A 23,385-nucleotide genomic window follows, 5' to 3' on the forward strand; every position below is an offset into this window, starting at 1 on the left:
AGATTGAGAACAATGGTTTGGCTATGATCTGGCTAAGTTCCTTGAGTACCCCTGCATGTAACCTGTCTGGTCCTGGAGATTTGTTTACTTTTAATCTTTCCAGACTGTTTTTCACTCTGATCTCTGATTGTCCACATTGGTTATGTTTTTTTCATGCTGATTTCTTTCTGGTGGGGTAACATTTACCCAATGACAGCACAGTGCACTGTGAGAGCCATGATTAGGCAAAGTAATGATGACGTTGCCCTATCATGGCTCACAGCTAAGTCCTGTCAGGTGCAGGACAAATGTAAATAGCTGGGTGACCCTGGAAAAACACCTTCCATCTGGTTAGGAATTTTGGGGGTGGGTTTCCTCCTTAAAATTCCTTCCAGACCTTAAGAGCCTGGTATGACTTTGAGGGGGAACCCAACACAATTTGTTTTTCCTTTTATTTAAATGGGGTCCCTCCTAACATTCCTAATAGACCTAAAGGGTCTGGTATTGTTTGGGAGGATGAACCACATGCTTTTTTTTTTCTCTTTATAAATGTCATTTTTTTCTTTATAAATGTCACTTTTTGCTGCAGCAGGCTCTATACATTATACAGATGTGCCACTTTATAGGCAGTTTTAGGGGCTCCCCCAGCCACGATATTTAAAGGAATTTTTCATTTTTATTGTTTCACTTTAAGCAATGTTAAAATCACTGCTCTTTTAAAAACTGTATTTTTTTAAAGTGTTTTTTTTTGCATTGATACATGGCCCCCAGGACAGTACCCAAATTCCCATAACCTTTATATGGCCATTAACTTGCATATAAGGCTTAAAAATGGGGACAATTGATTTTCAGAGTTCTAGTTCCATAGACTTTCATGAGTCAGCCCTAAATACCCATTTTTCCCCTATTATTCCATAAACGACTTAGTTCTTAATGTTGTCTAGCCTATAAAGTACACCATTTATTCCTTTCATACTAGGAAGACTATACAGTAAGTACACCTTCTATATCAAAAAAGCACATGTGAATCACTTTGCATTCAATATCCAAGACCCAACAGTTTTCATAGGATAACATAACCCACCTTACATGGTAGACCTGTAGAGTATCTGAAATAAGATGGAATATAATGCATACATCTCCCCATATTACACACTACCTCATTTGGAGAGCTTTAAGCAAGCATCTAGTCACACTTTATCTTAACAGCAGGATGTGGTCACCCGCCACATCGGTGTTTGATGTCATGTTGGCATGTGACATCATTCCATGCAAGCGTGCATGCTGAGGCTAATAGACAGGGCTCCATAGGGGAAATGCAACAATGCCCACACACCAATGATTCCTCCTCATGGCTGGTGGAGGTAGAACCCAAATTCGACCCTAAATCCCCTCCATCTTGTGTGAGGGCATATTTACTCTCCCCAAAGGAAACACCACCAATGCCATCTAGATCCCACACAGCCACCTGAGAGTCTGCACAGTCCACCTGAAACCCCACACAGCCATGCTGAGACCCTGTACAGCCTGAGTCCCCACACAGCCCACCTGGGACCCTGGATTTCCCCCTTTGTTAATAGCGCAAACTGGCCAGAAGCTTGATACATTGCCATGCTGGATACAGCGATTGACAGGTTTTGCACAATGTCTTAAACAGGAAGGGGTGGGGAAAATTTAGATTAGGGAGGTACTCCAGTTTGGTCTTGCCTGGGGCTGCACAAAACCAAAATACATCACTGCTGGTGGAGAAATATAAAGCGGCATGGGGTTGAGAGGTTTTGAGGGTATTGTACTGCACACAATGGATATGCTCAAATCCATTCTTTTTTAGCAATTTGTGGTTTCTTCTTTTTTTTCTATAGAAGAATCATATATCCTTGTGCCAAATAAAACACAAGGTTATATTTGAAAGATGTGATGTATGTGTGCTTTGGATGTATCACCTGAAGAGTCCTAGTTAAATTAAAGATACACACAAAATGTAAAGTTATGTATTAGTTTTAGGCACTGTATTTAAGCTCTTTGTCTTTTTCCAGACTCAACGGGTTGTTGTTTGGCCATTTGACACTATATGCCTTGAGACCAAGCTAATACATCCCAGTCTGCTGCTTAAACTATTTGGGTGCTGTTTAAATTGCATTGTCTTCCAGCAGCAAGAAGGTTTCACCTCTCTCAGTGTAAAGCAGTCTCCCTGCCCATGGTTGGCAGCCTCCTCCAGTATTTGTCAGGCTTCATCTAAAATAGTGTGGGCTGGAAGCGATGCAACCCTTGTGGCATTGAGTGACTACATTAGGGCAAATATAAACTCTAAGGTTGCTTTGCTTGTCGTGGGTGGTTTAACCTGATAAAGGGATCTTCACTCCACAACATTGACATTTTTTTTCTGCCCACACCTGCTTTCAGGTGCTCCCGTTCTCTACTGTATATCTGCTGGTATTGCATTGCTTTTTTATGTATATACCTGATGTCTACACCTAGCTACATGTTGGACCCATTCTTTCTGATATATTAAATAGTACTGCATGTATAGCTTAGCAGGTGAAACATCAGGTGTATATCTATATGTATTGTGCATGTTTCACGTGATTTATAATATATGCAAGTCTTTGTAAACCAGCTGTTCAGTGTGGTGGTTGATTCATTTGATCATTTATCAACAGTCCCCACTTGCAATTGATTACCTAGAGAGACAGTGATTGAAAACCCTCCATTGGAGACAATTTGTTTTTCAATGGCAACTATCTAATATGGTATCTGCCCTATTTTTGAGAGATTATTTCTCATTTTCTGTCATGTCTCTAGGTCAGAAAGTGAAGGGAATTAAATGGACAGGTGTTTTAACCATTCACTACTCTATCCAGCCCTTTTACTACTCAACAAAGTCTATATCTTGACTGTGAGATCAATCCACATTTGGCTTCAGCCCCTTTTATCTCCATTGCTCAGGTTTCTTTGATGTCTGTGACCCCACCGGGGGGATCTGTGACACTGAGGAGATTTTCACCCAACATTAATTCCCTGTTATACCTGGACAAGAAATTATTGAACTGTTGTCACTGGAACAATAGTGCACAATATAGTATGTGCATTCCTCTTTATTAGGTACTTGTGTGTTTCCAATGTGACGATAATTTCCATTTGTGTTTTTTTTTTCTTTAATAAAAATGTTCAAAAGACATTGTTTGGTTACCACAGGCAAGCTTTGCAATAAATTAGAGATACTCTGTGCTTCTCTGGATTAAATAGACATTGTTCTGTATATTACACATGGTGACATTTTTTACCACCATGTATAATGCTCCTGAATTTTCCAGGCTTTTAATATTAAATTGCTTAATTCATGTCTGCACATCCTACACTTAGTATTTGTAATGATAAATTATACACTCTTTCCAAAATAATTAGACTCCCAGAGCAACTTTGTTATACGCCGATTTTAAAACCTTTCTCATCTTTTGTATTCATTTAAAGTAGAAAATACATTGCTTTTCTTTAAACTGGCTCAGCAATGAAATGCAATGTATGTTTTTGGACAGCTTCTATTCATCTCAGAAGACATGCAGCAATTATTTGTTAAAAATAAAATAAAAAATAAAGATCAAATCAAACAAAACCTAAATTATAAACATAATCAAATATAAATCTTAGACTGAAAAGATTTCTTAAAAAGCACATGAACAAGCAAGTTACATAAAGGCAGGGTAAACATTTTGATTCTACTCTTTTTCATCTTGCTTTGACAATGTGACGTTATTAGCTTAAGAGTCTTAAATAAGATGCTACAAAAAGCTTTCTTTATGTGGTCCATTTCACATCTTACTGTGAGCTTCTTGAGTGGCAAATGTGATGAGCAGAGGCGTTTCTGTTTTGCACACTGAGTCTGAATGTTGTATGTGTATAGGGCTTATAATCATGATCACTGTGTCTCTCTGAAAGGTAATGCTGCTAAGTGATCATCTTTGCTCCCTGCAACCTGCAGTGTGCCAGCTTACAGCCGACTCCAGGGACATTCACTCTTGTGCTATACTCTATAAAGAAGCAGGATGGTGGATTTAGACAGTGAGGTCCCTGCACTACCTCCCAGATACAGATTTCGGGATTTAATTCTTGGGGACCAGGCATTTCAAAATGATGACAGGTAAAATATTGTCTTTATAACTTGATGATACAAAAGAGTAAAATATATAACATATTTAACTTAGAATATCATATGACATTTCTTTTAATCAGAGGTTTTGTTGTGTATATTTACTATATTTCTATGCACTGTACCAATACTTGTCATGCTGAGTACTTGTTTTTACTATTTTGGCTTTCTAAGCAGATTTGTTTCCTGTAGCTGGAGGGTTCTTTTACAGATGCTTTCTGAAAACAAGAGCTACAAGTGCTTGTCAAAGTAGGACCACATTTGATTATGCATGAATTAGCCTCAAATACTAGAGGCTCTGTGTTAAACAGTTGCTAGAAAAAAGACATGGTTTAATTAAAACACATTTTGCAAATTACTGATTTTGTTTTTATCCTAAAATACATACATTTTTGGAAATATCATAGAAATAATGTATTTTCTCTATTTAAGTAGTAAAGGAAATTATAATTCAAAGACTCTTTGTAATAAGGAGAAGTTTAAGTCACACAATCATTGGAGACATTAGGAAAGATAATTTTCTACTGGTGGAAACTCAGAAAGCGTCAATGTGGTTTTTTACTTCCAGATCACTGTTAAAATCTTGGAAGGATTGAACAGTACATATCTTTATATGAAACACTGTTCTTATTGGTTTTGCTAGTTTTATTATTTGGACAAATGATTGTTAAGAATGTAAAATGTATCATGGAAGAGATTGCTAAATGTCATCATCTAAAATATTGCTTGAGTTGAATCGAGTCAGCTTCAGCTTCCTGAATGCTCAGGTGTTCAATCAATTGTGCATTGCAAAGTCTTAACTTTTCTAACTAGGATATCATATGCTGGACATTTCTAGCAGGCTAGACTTTAAAATGTGTGAACCTCTGACAATATCAAGGTGAACATAAAGAAAATGGGATTGCCAGAGTGGTATTTCTTAGATTTATATATGCCTACATGGTGGTATTAATAACTAGGATCCAGTATTTTATTTTATTTGAAGAACCATATAAAATGACAGCAGGGCTTTGAATGTAGGGGTAAATCAAAAGAATTCCTGAATCCGCAATTCTTGATTCTCCTAAATATTTATGTGCAGATCTATCTGAGAAATATACAATGCACAAAACTGGACTGTCATGGTTCCTAGATTGTTTAAATTTTTCACAGAATGGATGAACATTTTCTACTCAATGATTTTTCTGGCATTTAAACTAATTAACTCATCACTGCTTTTAGAGCTGACCTCCTTGTGAATAGGTGTGTGAACTCATACAATTCAGGGTTGTACAGATTCTTTTCTGAAACATGTACACATATGAATATGTGAATGGGAACAGAATCTTGCTGTGTAGTGTAAAAACCATGCCAGAATATACAGCTAGCACTATACTTCTGCCACTGGGGGTATGAGAGCTGCAGCTGTCATTCAGCGTAGGATGCTGTTGTTCACCCGCCCTTTCCCCTCACCTTGTACATTCAAAGAATCTTTTATATTCTGTTTTTACAAAATACAAGGTGTTCTGTAAATGGACAAAGGGAGAGCAGGTGCAGGTAAACAACAGGATCACATTGCTGTATAAGCTGCAGCTCTTGTCCATTCACAGAACGTCTTGTATTATGTGGACAGAAATACTCCTTGCTCCTTGGCTTACCCAGAAGAGCTGTTAGCTGGCACCAGTGGATAATCTGGCTTTCAAAAAGTAATGAAGCCAAAGGGAAATGCTTTCAAATTATATTATTAGCTCTTTTATTAGAACTATTTTTATTAAATAAACTGTTTGTTTAACCAGTTAAAGACCAGTTGTTTACTTCCCCTTCCTGGCCAGGCCATTTTTCAGTATTTAGTGCTGAAGTACTTTGACTGACATTTATTCCGTCATGCAACGTCATTCAGAGCCACCATGCTGGTCCCAGCCTCGCACCGGGCACAGCAGAGCCAGGGACCAGCGGGACAGCAGGAGGGGGGCACACACCGGGACCTTATACAAGCGATCCGCCAGCTCTATAGCCGGTGGATCACTTGTATGTAAACAGGCATTGCTGCCTGTTTTAAAATTTAGGCAGTTTCCCGCTCACGCACACCGCGCGCGAGTGGGCGTGTCTAGCGGGACATTTAAGTGCGCCCACTCAGATTTATTTTCACCATGGCCGGCCGGGAGGCAGTTAAAGGGAACCCAGACTCATGCAACTTCTTGCTGCTGTCTAGATGAATATGCATACATTCTGCTGCAGATCATTTGCCTAATTGGTTCACTTTGTCATTCCACAGGGATTTATAGCTGTGAGGCAATCCACCATATTCGTGGAGCTGCAGGCTATTCCCAAGTAGATATATCCAGTCCTAGACTGTGCCCCCTAATGACACCATAAATGTAATCTATTAGTCTGGAACGGGTGGGGGGATATGAATCCTTACAGGTTTCTTAAAGGCTAGACAAAGGCTCCGTAAAGTCGAGAAGGATTGAGGGTGCCTATGCACTGTGTTACTTTGAATCTGAAAAATTCCAATGGTTCTTATTTCAACTAATTTACTTGGTATCAATAAACTGTGTTATTGTATCCCTGTTAGACAGCCAAGAGGGTTATTCACTAAAGAGCCGAAGGATTTACCTGAACGTTCGGCTAATCCTTCAGCTCACTTCGGCTGCAGAAATCCTTCGATTCAACCAAACCGAAGGGCTGCTGTACACGTTATTCTTAATAGCCCATACAGCAACTGAAGGCAGCTGAAGTAAATAACTGAGCCGAATACACAGCCAGAGCAAGGAGAACGGTCCACCGAAATGGACCAAATCCCTGCAAGTTGTTAAAAAAAATAAAAACCTAGTGTGGGATCCCCCTCCCAAATCATACCAGACCCTTTAAGTCTGGTAGGAATATTAGGGTGGACCCCCGATGTAAAAAAAATTGCATGGGGTTCACCTACAAATTCATACCAGAACCTTTAGGTCTGGTAGGGATTTTATGGGGAAAACCAATGCCAAACAAAAAATTTTTAAAATAAAACATGGGTTCCCTTCTAAAATTCCATAAGTGTCACATACCTGATGTGGTCTGAAGTGATACGGGAGGCTTCCCCTTGCAGCTCTCATCAGAACACCCCTGGAGATGGTAGAGCAAATGCACAAAGCTGAGAGAGGCACGAGTGCCTGTAGCTGGCACAGGGCTGCTAGTGTAGGATGACGATGCAGGTAGCTGGAAGCAGGGTGCCCTCAGAATCTGACTGTCACCAGAAGGCCAGATGATAGCAGAATGAGACAGAAGTGAAGTCAGATGGACCGAGTCAGCCACTGGTGGGCAACAAGGTGCAGAATCAGGAGGCAGTAGTGGAGTCACAAGCGAGCTGGGTCAGAACGTTGTGGGGAAGCAGAGCCAAATCAGGATGCAGAAGAGTAGTCAGACAGGTGGGGGTCAGAAGGCAGGCAGCAGGCAAGCAGAGTGGAGAGTCAACCTGGGTCAGATCCAGAAAAAACAACAGGACACAGGATACAGGTGAATATCTTGCAGCAGCTAGTAGTTGCATCCATCATCCTAAAATAGCCCGTCTGGTGCCAACAGCGGGAACAGGCATATGCACGTCATACCCAGCGTACCAGAGCATGCTTTTGTTTATGTACATGAGCATGCATATGTGTGATGCGGATACCAAACCGCATCAGTTGCACTTGGGACACCAGCCAGACTTCCCTAAAATAAAACAACATCAAATGCATATGGTTATTAGTAAAGAAAACTACAAAAAAACATTTTTTAAATAGCATCAATGAACAGTGTATGGGGTACTATTGTACTGTACATGTGCACAGTTCTAGTTCAGGGACTATCCAGAGTTTGAGATTCCATACACTGGTGCTTGGAATCCAATGATAAACACCCATGCATACACTAGCTTTCATACAACAGCACAGTATATGGGTTTGCTTGGCATAGGTACCCTTTATTGTTTAACAAGCTATCAAATTAGTTTTTTTCTTAGCTCAAGGTCTTTTCTTTTACTTGTCTATTTTGCTTTTACTTCTCTTTTAACTCACACAGAACATATGACCTTGCTGTTTATCTTAATGAAAAACTTTGCTTTTTTTTCATAATTAGACCCCATAAACGGACAATGAAAGTTTTCCTCCTTAGGTAAAAGTCTGTCAACTATTACAGCTCTCACTTTCAGTGAGTACAAACTCCAAAACATTACATCCATTCTTTTTAGTCTTGTATTTGAGTAGGTAAGGGTTAAAATCCCTGAATATTTTACCTGCTTAGCCCTGTTAATGGAATTTCCCTTCACTTCTTGCCTAAAGAGATAAAAGTAAGGAAAATCTCATTATAGTGAGGGAATTTCCCCTTTTAGTTAGCTGCCACTAGCATAGGAGTGCCCGTGGAAGATTTTTGCCAGCTTTTGCTGTTCTGGTCTCAACATTTTTGGCTTTTCCATGACCTTCTGTCTCAGTGACAATTGTATTCAGGACTAATAAATAGGGTGACTCTATGCAGCAGGGACACATCAATTAACACCTGACAGACGTTCCAACGTTTCTACAGACTATGCAAAATACACATACATATGCTTTAATGATACACTAACAATAAAAATCTTCACATAAAGTGCTTCAGCCATATATGAAATATTGATTTAAACTTATTTCAGATTAAAATTTAATTTGGTTTCTCACAACCTTAAAGTACTTTTAAATTCAGAGTTAAGGCATAGCTCATTTAGACAAAACGTGCATATTTAATAATCATTATTAATTTTAGTGTTTGAAGTTTTACAGTAATCATATAAAGTGCTACACTTTATCAAGCATAACTACGCTAAATAAATGACACCTTACACTAATTAAGCAAAATGTGCATGGTGTGGCTTATTACAGGATTTGCTATTTACTTTAGTATTCTGGTATTTTGATCAAATATATTTTACAAAACAAAAAAGTATCAATTTCTTGCCTTTCGCAAACTGTTTTATTACAAAATATGTAACAAATTGTTTGCCCTAAAGTGTATGTCAGGACAAAATAAAAAAAACATTAAGTACATGTCTTCAATGCATGCTTTTTTCCCTATGTCTTCTCTTTTTAAAAAGGCTGCCATTACATAGAATTACCTCTTGATCCTACCAAATGTACAATTAGCTCCTATCTTCCCGTAATGAGTTGACGATGCTGCACTAAATTTCTTAAAGCAAACCTGTCATGAATTTATATTATGCCCAAACTCATGCCCTGTAAAATGTATTTCTACAGTACTAACCTTTCCTGATGCCTATGCTACTGAACACCACTCCAATCCTGTTAAGTCCATGAGTGTTAGCAGTAAGGGAAGCAGAAATGGTAGGTATGTATACTTTTCTTTTACAGGGAAGGAGTTCAGATGGAATGTATATTTATGACAGGGTCATAAACTACAGAAGGCAGCGCCCCTGTGTTAAAAGAAAGGAGAAAAGGCCTGAAAAAAAGAAAATTAACGCAACCACCAAAACTAATCCAGTGCGGGATTCAGGTGATCTACACACCTAAAAGTTATCTATGGACTGGTATACCACACTATGTTACATTTTTGTCCTTAGGTTCTATGGACTGGTATACCGCACTATATTACATTTTTGTTCTTGGGTTCTATGGACTGGTATACCGCACTATATTAAATTTTTGTTCTTGTGTTCTATGGACTAGTATACCGCACTATATTACATTTTTGTTCGTGGGTTCTATGGACTGGTATACCGCACTATATTACATTTTTGTTCTTGGGTTCTATGGACTGGTATACCGCACTATGTTACATTTTTGTTCTTGGCTTCTATGGACTGGTATACCGGGTTTAGATATAGTTTAATGATTGGCATTTATCTAGTACCTGTGAATCATTATCCGCTACTCACAGAAAAATTAGTCAGTGATTTGAACTGCTGCAATCTGCTACAGTCACTAAACAGTGTCTTTAAGTTATTTAAATTATGTTCAGTACATTAGAGATTACAATTCATGCATATGTATGTAAATAGTCATAGCTGATTCACAGTAATTCAAAGTCAGGGATAAACTAGAATTGTTTGTGTTCTAACATAACATTTGTTTACGATGTGTATATTGAAAATGACTTAATCCATGATGTTCCACATTTCACTACTTACTGGTAGCTATAATTAGAACTGTTATGTGGATAATTTTACACATAAATAGCACCCAATATTTTGTATTCCTTTCTCATTCTGTTTTCATAAACTTTTTTTTCTCCATGATTGCTGTAGTTTCAATAAAGATAATACATAGCTCAACCCCAAGTGACTACACTGGTAGACAGTAATATTTAATAAAATATATAGATTCATAAGAAAATTGTTAATACATGATGGCTTACATCCTTCATCTTGACTAGGTCATGTGGACATCGGCCTTGCTTATCATCCAGCACATTACAAATATAACATTTTTTAGAAATTATGTTTGTTTTACTACATTTGTACCGGAATTAATGAATAATTCAATTTAAACATGCATGATGTTTAAACCTGGATGTTCAGGTACATCTTCAACTTGCCCTGTGTTGGGTAACTTTTTGCAAGTATATTTAAGTGATCTAAACTCGGAGTTAAATCCTAAAAACAAAATGTAGCTTATTTGTGTATCAGCTGTAGATCTTCAAATCATCTCTGAATTCATGCTGACACTGTCTTCCCTTCTGGAGGGTAGCTACTTTTGTTCCCCATGGTCTCTGTGTGCATTATAAAGTAGCCACCGCTCTAAAGCTCACTCCTGTGATGGACTATAATATCAAAAGTAGCCACCCTCCAGAAGGAAGGAGAGTGTCAGCACCAATTCAGAGATGATTTGAGGATCTACAGCTGAGTGATACACAAATCAGATGAATTTTTGTTACTAGTTAGGGTTCTTGAATTCATTTTCAATATTTAACTCCTGCATTTAGTGTCACTTTAAACTCATCATATTGCACAAATTGTGTGCTATCATCTCCTTTGCTCTTAGATTTTCTCCTGCTGATATGGATTTCCAGTAATCTTACAATCTAGAGATTTCAAAGCTACTCATTTTAAAATAATATCCTGCTTTTCCATTAGGTCAGTCATTTTCTTTAAATCGTTCAATGGGGATTTAATAACTGTAGTGTGAAATTAAAATGGATAGCTAATTGTGTATCCAGTGCTTGTATGTTTTAAAGTTGAACTCCAAGCAAACAGCTTAATATGCAGGTGAAATACATATTTGAATAATGGAGTTATTTTACCTGTCAATAGATTTGTATTTCCATCCACCCAATCATCAGATTTACTCATCCCTACCCCATCCAGCAGCCCTGTCTGGAAGTGCAGTGGACATGATTTTTCTCGGTTGCAATTCAATAAAACGTACATGTCTGCTCCCTGCACCCAACCTTTGCTGCACAGTGAATGAAAAAGCAGCACACTCATGAGCTCATCTCTTTGTCACTCCTCTCTATGCCCCTTGGTCTGCAGGACAACTGATTGATTCCCTGTCATGCTTCTTTCTACCCTAGTCTGAGCTCTTGCCACTAATTGACACTAATTACTGTATGTTGGGTCAGTGGAGGGCCAGAGGGAAGTGCACAATGCATACTTTCACTGAATCTGGGCAGGGTGGGAACATTGCTGGTCCTCAACATTGCTGCCACCAATAAAGCTGGGAAAATGGGGGGGGGGAGCTTTAATTACACAGTGTAATTACAACCCCCTTTCCTCAGCTGCATTGGTGGGTGTGTTAACCACTTGCTGTCAGGGGCATTTTGTTACTTATATATATGTTCTGAAAGTAGAGGCCCTGTAGAATAAAAAAAATGCTAGTTGCAATTTTATGTCGCATGTTTTTTGCGAAATGTTTATCAAACCCATAAAAAATAATATAATACCCAATTTTTTGGTAAAATATAAAAGACAGCGTCACGTCGGGTAAATAGATACCAAACATGTCAAGCCATAACATTGTGTTTGCCCGTGAAACCACAAAAAAAGTAAATACCCCAAATTTCCCAAAAGGGAATATTTTAAATGCTTTTACCACTCATCAGTTTAGTGCTAACAGTGGTTGATGGCCCTAGAATTATTGCTCTCACTGCATCGATATGTACCATGTGTAGGGCAATTGTCGTTTTCGCATGTAGGTGCACAGACGCGTCTTTGCGTGTGTATGTGGGTGCACGTGGGGGGCGGAGCGACTTAAACATTTTTTTTGCATATTTTTAAAATTTTTCTTATATGTTACTAGGGGCCCCAAAGAAGCTGAGGAAGCAGAGATCTGCTTCCCCAGCTTCATCTCCTTGCTCTAAGAGCCAGAGACTGTAATGAGAGCTCCTGGGCGCCGCACATGGACATCGGTGCCCGGGGAAGCCAACAGCGGCCGTGGCAGGTGGGGGGAGGCGCGCCATAGCACATACGCAGATCGCTTGTACATTAACAGCAATCATCTGCTGTTAAAAAAAATACCTGCAGCAGCCGTGTTCTTGTTTTAACCACTTCTGTGGTCCGCCGTCTATAGATGTATTGCGGCCCGGAAGTGGTTAAAGTAGAAGGAAAGGCTATAAAATAAACCATCTTTTAAACGTACCTCCCAACAGTTCTTTTGTGTGAATGTGAATAGGGGCGAACGCCAGTGAGTGAGCTGCCGGAGCTTCGGCGCAGCTGATCCAGTTGTTGGATCGGCTGAGTCAAAATCCTTCTACACTTCGTCTCTGCCGAACATGCAGAGCATGTACGGCTGACCAAAGTGCAGTCGAAGGCAGCCGATGTATGGCTAATTTCAGCTGATGTACGGCTGAAATCAGCCTTATTGTGCCGTAGTGAATAGCCGAACGTTGTTCAGCTCACTTCACTTGGTTGGCTTGGTTATTCACTCAACTGCCTTCGGCAGCTTTGTGAATAATCCCCTGATAGTGTACTACAGTATGGGGCAAATATGATCAGTGTCCATGTCCATGTAGTATGGGTTTACATGAACTATAAGATCCAGAACAACCAAAAGTTGTGTAAAGATCTGCAGTCACCAAAATCTGAGAATGTGGGTAAATCCTGTGTTGGGCTGAATTATATGTAATTAATGTGTATGCAATAGACAACTATACCTATAATTAAAAGGTTTTGGAGAAGTGCAGTATTAATATGGCAATGAAACAGTACTTTTCTGTTTAAGAGCAATTACAGGCAACAAGTGAAAGGCTACTAACGGTTTCTTTTTTTTTTTTTTCACAAGTAGTTTTTATTGTTTTACAAAAGTATAAAGTTTACAAACAGTAACGGTACAGAAAAAAGGGGGGGGGGACAGTTGGGTTAACAGACATGGCAGTAAGGTAATATAGTACATACATACCCCATTCAAGGGGACGTGGGCTAACAAGAGTTTCCAGGGGACCAACCTAGTACCTCCAATGATCTTGCTATCAGATGTGATCTTTATGTTTGAGCATGGTGCGCTCGAGCCTGGTTGTTGCTATAGGGTTGCTTAAGTTAGCATAGGCACTTACATTGACCGAGGGTACTTGAGACCCAGGAGGGCTATATCACGTAATATTTTTCGTTGCCTCCTGAAGGGTGCGGTCAACTGATAGGTTGTCCAGGTGCATTCCAAGGAAATTTCCTTGGAACCTCTGTCCAGAAGGGGGATAGTTGGGGACAGGACCACCAGATGTGGAGTAACGAGCCACCAACTTGAGAGCAACGCCAACAGACATCTGGAGAGTCTGGGAAGATGCGGTGGAGTACCTCAGGTGTTTTATACCACCTCGACCGAATCTTGTAATTGGTCTCTTGGATTTGGACGTTTGATGAACCTTTCAACAATAGGTTGTCCATCTTTTCCCAGTCCTGTGGTGAGAGGGAGATGGACAAGTCTCTATTCCAAGCCTCGGAGGCCGGAGAGGGCTGCGAGGGGGAGTCGGACAGCAAGCCATACGTGTAACACTCACCTGCGGTGTGGACAGTGGTATACAGTGGATCGCAACTGCGGTATGAGCTGTAACTTAGGACAGGAATCAGATAGCATATCCTCCTCTTTATGCCCAGTTTTGGAGTAAGGCCAAGAGGAAGTTGCAATACATCACACCCCGTATAATGCTACCAGGATGTTAATGGCACAGTTGGGAGCAGTCTCCCACCAAGTGCTATTTGTCTGTTCAATACCAGTGGTTAGCAGCGGTTGTTAGTAGTACCTGCAGGTATAGAGGCGAATAGGGTAATACAGCTGAGATAGGTAAAGTCAGTAGTACAGCTTAGACTGCTAGTGGGTTACCAGGTATCACATAGTTAACTTGAAAGCCTTAATGGATGGTATCAGAGATTGCTGGTTGCTAGTACCACACAATATGCATAGGTATGGTTCAGAGAGTACTTGCAATTCGTTGGCCTAGGAGGCTCTGGAGAAGGTAGGGGTGTCGGGTCCTTTGAGAGGCGAGTGGGGAGCTGAGTTGATCAGCGTCCTGCACATTCAACAGAAGACGCCGATCAACTGGCCGAGCTACGGCTTTTAAGCCGAGTGCTGTGCCTGGAAGGGGCGGGGGTTTCGCGGCGCGCTTGCGCCCGACGTGGATGCGTCTCAGGAGAGAGAAGGAGGAGTCCTCTCATGCTCCTGCGCAGAGCACTGCTGCCCATCAGCGGCGGACGTCACCCTCGGACGCTGGTGTCCCGGGGCTACAGACCCGCGGCGCGCCTGCGCAGGAGGTCCGCGACCACCGGTACCAGCTCTGACTAAGCTGCGCCTGTTACAGTACCCCCTCCTCAAGGGAACCCTACCAGGGTTCACACGCGGAGAAGGACGGCCGGGATAGTGCCTGTGGAAGCGGGAGAGCTTCTGCGGGGCATGGACGTTCCGAGAGTCCTCCCACGAGTCCTCGTGAGGCCCATAGCCCTTCCAGCGGATAAGGTACTGCAGCCGATTCCGGAATCGGCGGGAGTCGAGTACCTCCTCCACTTCGAACTCCTCTTCACCGTTGACCACACATGGAGGAGGCATGGGGGGTACCCTTGCCCCGAAAGGATCCTGACGGTAAGGTTTGAGGAGAGAGACGTGGAAGGTAGGGTGGATCCGGAGATCAGCAGGGAGGACAAGCCGTACAGCGGCAGCGTTTATAACCTTATCCACAGCATAAGGCCCGATGAAAAGCTTGCTGAACTTGCGAGAAGGGGTTCTGATTTTCAGATTCCTGCTGGACAGCCACACAAAATCCCCGACCCGACGGCGTCTGGTATCGTGATAAGCCTTCTGGCATTCCTTTGCGTTTAGTATGTTCGCCTTGATGGCGACTAGGTGCTGTTGTAGGGAGTCCAGGTAGTCGTCGGATGCAGGGTTGTTGGAGCGGAGAATCTCCGAGGGGAGAGGGACAGGATGAAACCCGTAGTTGGCTTGGAAAGGTGTGCGTTTGGTAGATGAGTTGACAGAGTTATTGTGGGAGAACTCAGCCAGGGCGAGCAGGTCCATCCAATCATCCTGGAGGTAGGTAGCAACGGATGAACTGTTCTAGACATTGATTAGCGCGCTCGGTCTGGCCGTTCGTTTGCGGATGGTATGCGCTCGTGAGGCGATGTTCGATACCCAGCTTCACGCAGAGGGCCTTCCAGAATTTGGACACGAATTGAGAGCCCCTATCGGCGGTCGATCCAGGAGTTCATTGAAGATATTTAGCAGGGTTGATTCCAGTTGGTCCGGTTCAACATTTTCCGGTATGCTTAGATTGTGCCGGCGCCCTCTATTCTCCAGATCCTCCATGTGGCGATGCATCTCAAGTAAGCGGGTGTTGTGTGCGATGTGCATCAGGTGGCTTCGTTTAAGGGTTGAAGCGTGGCGGGAGGTCGTTTCTTCAACCTCATGAAGGCGGTTTGCCACAGAGTGTAGGTCGGCTTTTAGCTCTGATAGAGCCGCAGTGAGCGTAGCCTTGATGTCCGCTGCAATAGAGTGGAGGTCTGACATGCGGGGCATCTGTCCCAGCAGAGCGATCAAATCCTGATGTGATGGGTGTTCAGGAAGGGACTCTCTGCTCGGGCTACTGTGTGGCGAGTATCCCTCGGGAGAAGATGGCGTCTCTCTCTCCACGTGTCGTTCAGGCGGTTGAGTTCGGAACAGTTCTGGCAGGCTGCGCGTTGGTTGAGAGCTTGCTCCCTTGGGCGGCTTGGGAGCCTGGGTTGCTTTACCCGTTCTCCTCTTTCTTCCCCCTCCTTGAATATTCAAGGAGGGACAAGAAAGAAAACAAAAAATGAAACAAAGACACAGCCAAATTTAGTGTGCCCTAGTGAATCATATATATGGTCCCTCAGAATCACTAGATACTATCTTTTCCTTAAAAGGGTCACACCATGGTCCAAATCATCACAACCATCACGTCATTTTGATTAATATGATCATACATAGTAATAGCACATGTAGACTGAATTTAATAATTTAAGAAAGCAGACTACTCATATATTCCTTATATGGGAGCGAGGAACAGTGGAAAATACATAACCAGTGATCTGAAACCAAGTCATATCACATACCTTTTAATATCAATGACACAACTGAGACCCAGTTTGCTTTAATAACTGGGCAGAGGCACCACATATGTGCAATAGAACCCACCCCGCATTCTGAAGAATAATCTCATGAAATGTTTGTCCAATGAGAAGTGACAAGTATCATCAAGTAGTTATTTCAAAATGAATCTGTTCAACAAACATACTACTTGAGAAGGTATGACCCCAAACTTAAGATTTTTCTTTTTTCCTTCATCTGTAAGACTGTACCCCACATCTGCTTCTCATTTAGTGAGGTAATCAGGGTGACTTGGCTGTTCAATGAAAATGGGGAGCTGATTGGCTGTTGGTGATGAGCCAAACACCCTCTGTGTTCGGTTCTAATTTGAACTTTCGAACATGGAAAAAGTTATCATTCAAACTTAGAACTCAATGCAAGTCTATAGAGGAGGAGAACATTAAATATAAAATGTCCCCATTTTGAAGCCTTATATGCAATTTAATGGCCATAAAAAGTGTATGGAGATCCAGGTACTGCCCTTGAGGACATGTAATCAATGAAAAAAAACACTTAAAAAAATACCATTTTAAAAGGAGCAGTGATTTTAACATTGCTTAAAGTGAAACAACAAAAATGAAAAATTCCTTTAAATATCATGTCCGGGGGGACCCCTTGACCTGCCTGTGAAGTGGCACATCTGTACAAGGTAAAGAAAGCAAAACTGACATTTATAAAGAAAAAAATGACATTTATATTGCCGGTAATGGGTTTTCCCTTAATCTTGTAAACAACTGCTTGGTGCAGCAGCTTGTATGAAGGGACCACATCTTAGGACACTCGGAACAAGGTTAGAGATTTTTGGGATAAATGCTGGTGTCTCTTTTGCAGAGGGAGGATGAAAGTTACAACAGGTGCTTTAACCCCTTCGTGACTGACGACGTACAGTGTACGTCGCCAGCATCGGGGCTGTTTAAACAGACTCCCGGCGACTTTTGCCGCCGGGACTCTGTTTAAACTTGTAGAGCCGACTGTCGGCTTTACAACAGAAGCGATCCTGGCGACTTACCTGTCGCCAGATCGCTTCTGCGTCCCGAAGAAGGGGCCGCCCCCCCCGCCGGACCCCCCCGCCGTGCTTCCCGGGCTCCGTTGCCTCTTCCTACGGGCCCGGGACCAGCGATCTTTGTGTCCGCGGGGAGCTGGGGAGGAGGTCGACGAACTTCCGTTCATCGATCCCCTCCCCGTTCTATGGGACCGGGAGCGATGCAGATTGCATCACTTCCGGTCCCTGGGCTGTCAGTTCTGGGCTCCTGCAGCCCAGCTATAAGCTATTGAAGTGCGATCTGCACTTCAATAGCTTATTTCCAGTGTAAAGGTGACACTGAGGGTCTTTTGGACCCCCAGCATCACCTTAAAGAGGACCTGTCACCACCATCTGCTATTACATGGGGGGGCTTGCAAGCCCCCCCATGTGATAGCAGTCAAAGTAAAGTGAAAAAAAAAAAAAAAAAACAGTTTTTAAAATTAAAATGAAATAAAATAAATCTAATAATAATAAAAAAAAAAAATTTAAAAGTCCCCCGCCCCCGCGAGCACGCGCGTCGCCACGTAAACACGCGTCGGGTGCGCCTACGCATGAAAACGACGAACGCGCTACACATGTTGGGTATCGCCGCGCACGCCGGAGTGAGAGCAATAATTCTAGGGCCAGTATTTTGGGGTATCTCTAAATTGATGACCTGTGGGGGCTTTTAAAGTGTCTTTTATTGACTTTTTGGGGTACTGCAGTTTTTCGCCGTTTCACGGTCGCACGCAATCTGTAAACTGGGCATGTTGGGTATCGTTTTACTCGTTGTAACCTCATCTTTTATATTCCATTAAAAAATTGGTAATTTGTTGTGTTTTGGGGCATTTAATTAAATTTGTCACTAAATTTTAGGGTTTAATAAGGAGTTGCGCTAATATTGTGCAACATAAAAATTTTCAACTACCACCATTTTATTCTATAGGGTCTTGGCATTCAGAAAATATATAATGTTGGGGGGTTTTACGTCATTTTCAGGCCTAAAATGTGGAATATAACATGGGTGCAAAAAATGAAAAAAGGGCCTCAGTCATGAAGGGGTTAAAATTGAGCCTTGGTGTTGCTTTCACACCATAACCCTTCAGTTAGTCTTGACGAGTGCAGGATTGGACCCTGCTCTAACAATTAAAATTATATATACCTGTCACACACCTGTCTCCTTGTTGGCCTTTCAGACATGATGTGGGGCTTATTATAACATTTTATTAGAGAATGTGGGATGGGAAATTGGTGCTTGGGTGCAATACTTAATCACATGTGGTGCTTGGTGCACTATAAACTGTTGTACAATGGCTTATTATTTAAAAAAAAAAAAAAACACCTGCGACACAGAGAGGGGAAAAGCAATGAAGCAGCAAAAGAACATGCTGCTGAAAAAAAAGTAAAAATAATAAAAGTAAATTAAAAAAGAAAAAAAATGGGAACACCGGTGACGCAGGAGAAGACATAGAAAAGAAAGTAATACTATATACAGTACAGGATACTGTATATAGCATTAAATGCTGTATAAAGCACTGACACTTCACTACACTGACACCAGTTAGCTTTCACTTCAATATACTACACTACACTGCACTACACTCACAGCTACACTACACTGACAAACATTCTATTTTTAACTCCAGCAACACACTACATATAGCTGCCGTGTAAGCAGTCTTATATAGTGTGGGGCTGGGACTTAGCTGTGAGCCATGATTGGGCAAAGTAATCACTACTTTGCCCAATCATGGCTCATACAGTGCCCTGAGCCCTTATTGGCAAAGTCTTGCACCTGACCTGGGGTGTTTAGCGGCGAACAGCCCGTTGAACACCCTGACAGTTCATGTGTTCACTGAACACACGAACTGACGATGTTCGAGTCGACTCACGTTTGACTCGAACTTCGAGTCCATGACTATTGGTTGTCAACGACGGGGATACCTGCTTCTTCTAGCCCAGTGGGCGTGACATAGGATCGGCACCCTATACATTAGCCTACATCAAGTGCCAAAATTGCATGGCGGACACAATATACATAAAAGAATGGCATAGAACTATATAGTTATGCACATACAAAGATGAAGCAGTAAAAAGGCACCATGATTAATGCGGCCCTGTGTACATAGCACAAACAAATCTTGGAGCCTAAACTTAGTTACACAAAGTATTACACAAGTAATGTATATTGTTCTGTATATCTTATGAGATAAACAATATAGTAAACAAGATGAGGGGGGTGATTGGGGAAGGGGGAGAAGAGGGATAAGCCTAACGCGACAAAGTACATATAGGCAACAGAACATTTATATTGCAGCCCCAAAATGTTGGAACATGAAATTAAACAAGCTAAAATGAAACGTGACCAAACTGAGCTATATCATGGGACCCAAACCAATAATGGTTCCTGTGCATCACAAAAGCATTATTTAGGAAGGAAGCACATCAAACACAAATTTGTGTTCAACCCTCTTGGAGACGATCCCTTACAGCCTTTTTACAGGTACCATTGAAATAAAGTTTTGTAAAGGTCACCTTAAATAGTAGTTAAATAAATGGATATATATTTGTATATATGTGTGTGTGTGTGTGTGTGTATATACTGTCTAGTCCTGCTTATTCTTGTATGGGTTCTTGCATGTGCTATGCTAATATTTCCACATTCATATTTTTTTTTTAGATTTTACTTTTTTCTTTTGCTCTTTATCTTGATTACAAGCTCTAATTTTGTGAAATATTGCTCTACATAATTGTATATGTCTTATCTTCCTTTAAAAGTAATTTATACATAAAAGCTGATGCATGCCCAATTAGTGCTGAAAACATAAATTTGTCTTTTTCCTGTGCTTAGGGTTTTCATAGGCATTACCTTGATTTTTCCCTTACAAACAGTGGTTTTATATTTGTAAATGCCCTTTTCTTCTCCTTATGTTTTCTTAACACTATAAGAATGTAACAAAGGTGTTGTTTTTTAAATTTTGTCTAGAAGATTAAATAGTAAAATGTATATATAAAATTGATTAAAAACATTCCATTTATTTTCTCTCTTTAGCTTTATCGTCTCTCTTAAAATAGTTTTTGTCTTTCTAATAGGAACTTTTCAGAAGCTTATCTTATATTAGTTTAAATCATGCTATGGTCACTGTTACTCAGATAGTCCTTAATATGAACATTTGTTTTAAACTCTGCTTTGCTGATCATTACGAGATTCAGCAAAGGATACGTTTTGATTGGGGTTGCTATACATGGCCCAATAAAATTAGTTGAAAGTTTCACCTTTGTCTCAGTAGTGCCATTGCATCTGTCATTTTCTGGCTGGTTAGTGCTTTCCATATATGAAGCTGATTCTCTATCTGCTCATTAGAATTTGGTGATCTGTAATGTACTCTAGTAATTATTTTTTGCAGTGTTTTCAAACATATGCAATTCTATCCTTATATCCTTATATCCTCAACTTCATTATACTCTCCATTGGCAAGACCATCCTTTAATCTCAAGAAACTTATTCCAAGCACACAAAAAATGTTTATATTCTCAGCTGAAAGCTTACATTTATATAATGCTGACAAAATGAAAATGCAACTTTTTTGTTCGGTTATGCACATAAGCAAATTAAGTGGTTAGGCACAGATGTGCCTTAAAAGCTATTATAATCAAGGTGACAAAGAAATAACACTAACTATCTGAGAGTTACAAAGAATACAACAAGAGGTGAAAAAAAGACTACAAGATTGGCAAAACAAATTTGAATGAATGTTGTTAAAGTGTAAAGTTCTCAAATATTATTTAAATATATTTATAGCAAACAAACAAGCATATTGAACAAAAACTAAAAAAAGAGAGTTATTCACTTGGGATAAATAGAAATGAAAGCAGTGGTGTTCACATAATACAAGGATGGACCTGACACAATGCCAAATTAGTATCAATATAGTCCCGAAAAATCATGCAGCTTAAATGCAAATAAAGCACCTGGATAAGATGTCTTTCACCCATGAGTCTTTAACCCATTCCCAATTGCAATTTTTACATGTACTATATGTATGTAGAAATTCTATCCATGTATACCTACTTTAGGCATGGTGCCTCTAGCTGAGAATGTTAACCTATGCCCTCTTTACGAATGTACACACTCAGTGTCATCACAATTGGGTGCGGCCCGCACCAGGTGACACCATTGGAGGGGTGACACCAAAATGACTGATAGTCATTTTGGTATCACTCCCCCTGAAAAGTCGGGCAATCGGTCATGGACCAAGTTGCACTACAGACGAGGGGACCTGGCGGCATATTTTATCCTGCTGGGTGAATGTACCCTCCTCTATTTGCCACAGCCCATCACCAAGATGGCCACCGGTAGGTAAGCGTGCTTGACATCAATATGCATGTGCATCCCAGCGGGGTGTCGTGTGGCAACTGCTCCGGATGACACAACATCTGGGGACACACCAGTGCACACCTCCGTTCTTAAGACCATGCTGTTACTGACACTGCTGTTCCCTCAATCAAAAAAAGGAAGCAGTCAGTGTGGTTCCAAGTCAGGTGAGCATGTGACCATCATGAGAGCCAGTCATGATGATTACAAGAGGTTTTCTCACAAACCTGCTAAAAACTGTTCCTGGCTGTTTATTCTTTATCCACACTTTTTCGTTATGTTTATATGTGAATATGATTTTTTGTTTGATTTGGCATATGATGATACACAGCCATCAAGCAGTTCTTTTATTTTGATCACCAGAGTAATTTGGTCACCACTATTATTGGTCTGTGGCTTACAGTTTGCACCTTTACATGTACAAGTGTGCCTCTCTAAGTTTTACTGCTGTTTTACAAGTCTTTGTTAATTTGCGTTGCCTTGTTCATCCACTGTTCTTCACACCTTATCTTTCTGATGCAGATTGTTGGCAGAATTCCTTATTTGCAGTAATAGCAGTATAATGATTCTAGCAGTGTATTAGCCAACATTCTCTCTTTCAAGCAGCCATTCTTTGGGTATAAGTTTATCTTCCCCTCAGTGCCCACTAATTCCTAGTACTTGCTGCTATTAAAAGTGAAAGATTCACTTTTTAGAGTTTCCTTCAGGTTATAATCTAGGTAGAAGTTAAAAGAGACAGTGGCGGAACTACCGCCGGTGCAGGCAGTGCGGACGCACCAGGGCCTCGGGCCTCTAGGGGGCCCAGCACAGTCCCAGCGCCGGATCTGTACCCAGCGGCCAGCGGGCCCCCCATCTCTGCGCCGAGAGTGTCGGATCATCCGTTCATCCGACACTCCCGGCGCAGAGATGGGGGCCCGCCACGCAAACAGAAAACACACAGAAAACAGATGAAGACAGAAGACCAGCAAGAAGAGGTAAGGGGGGGTAAATACAGTAATTAATTTAAATAATAATTATTTGTAGCCTAATGTTGTATAAAGTACTGTTGCAGAATGGCACCCTCTATAGAGGACTACAAATCTCAGCAGTACTTTATACAGAAATGCTATTGTTATATAAAGTATTGCTGGGATGTGTAGTCCTCTATAGCCTGTGGCATTCTGCATTGCTGTAAACATTAGGGTTGCACCGATATATCAGCCGCCAAAAGATATCGGCCAGAAATGGCACTTTTGGCTAAATGCCAAAAGTGCAATTTTTCTGCTGATACAGCAGCGCATCCGTGCTTTCTTTCCTCCCCGCTGGGCGCTGCTCTGTGTCCCAGCAGGGAGGAGAGAAAGTGACAGCCGGCCGAGCGTTGCGGGAGGAGAGC

General features: G+C 41.2%; 1 protein-coding gene across 1 annotated transcript in view; it reads left to right on the forward strand.

The window, feature by feature from the left end:
- Window positions 1-3,887: 3,887 nt before the first annotated feature.
- Window positions 3,888-23,385, forward strand: part of LOC108790014 (potassium channel subfamily T member 2-like) — a 424,109-nt gene continuing 404,611 nt past the window's right edge. The window contains exon 1 of the mRNA XM_018560180.1: window positions 3,888-4,117. Within this exon, the coding sequence (XP_018415682.1) occupies window positions 4,023-4,117 (95 nt within the window). The 5' untranslated portion in view covers window positions 3,888-4,022. The remainder of the gene's footprint in view (window positions 4,118-23,385) is intronic.

Source organism: Nanorana parkeri, unplaced genomic scaffold, assembly GCF_000935625.1.
Source record: "Nanorana parkeri isolate BGI_ZX_2015 unplaced genomic scaffold, ASM93562v1 scaffold438, whole genome shotgun sequence".
Classification (NCBI taxonomy): Eukaryota; Metazoa; Chordata; class Amphibia; order Anura; family Dicroglossidae; genus Nanorana; species Nanorana parkeri.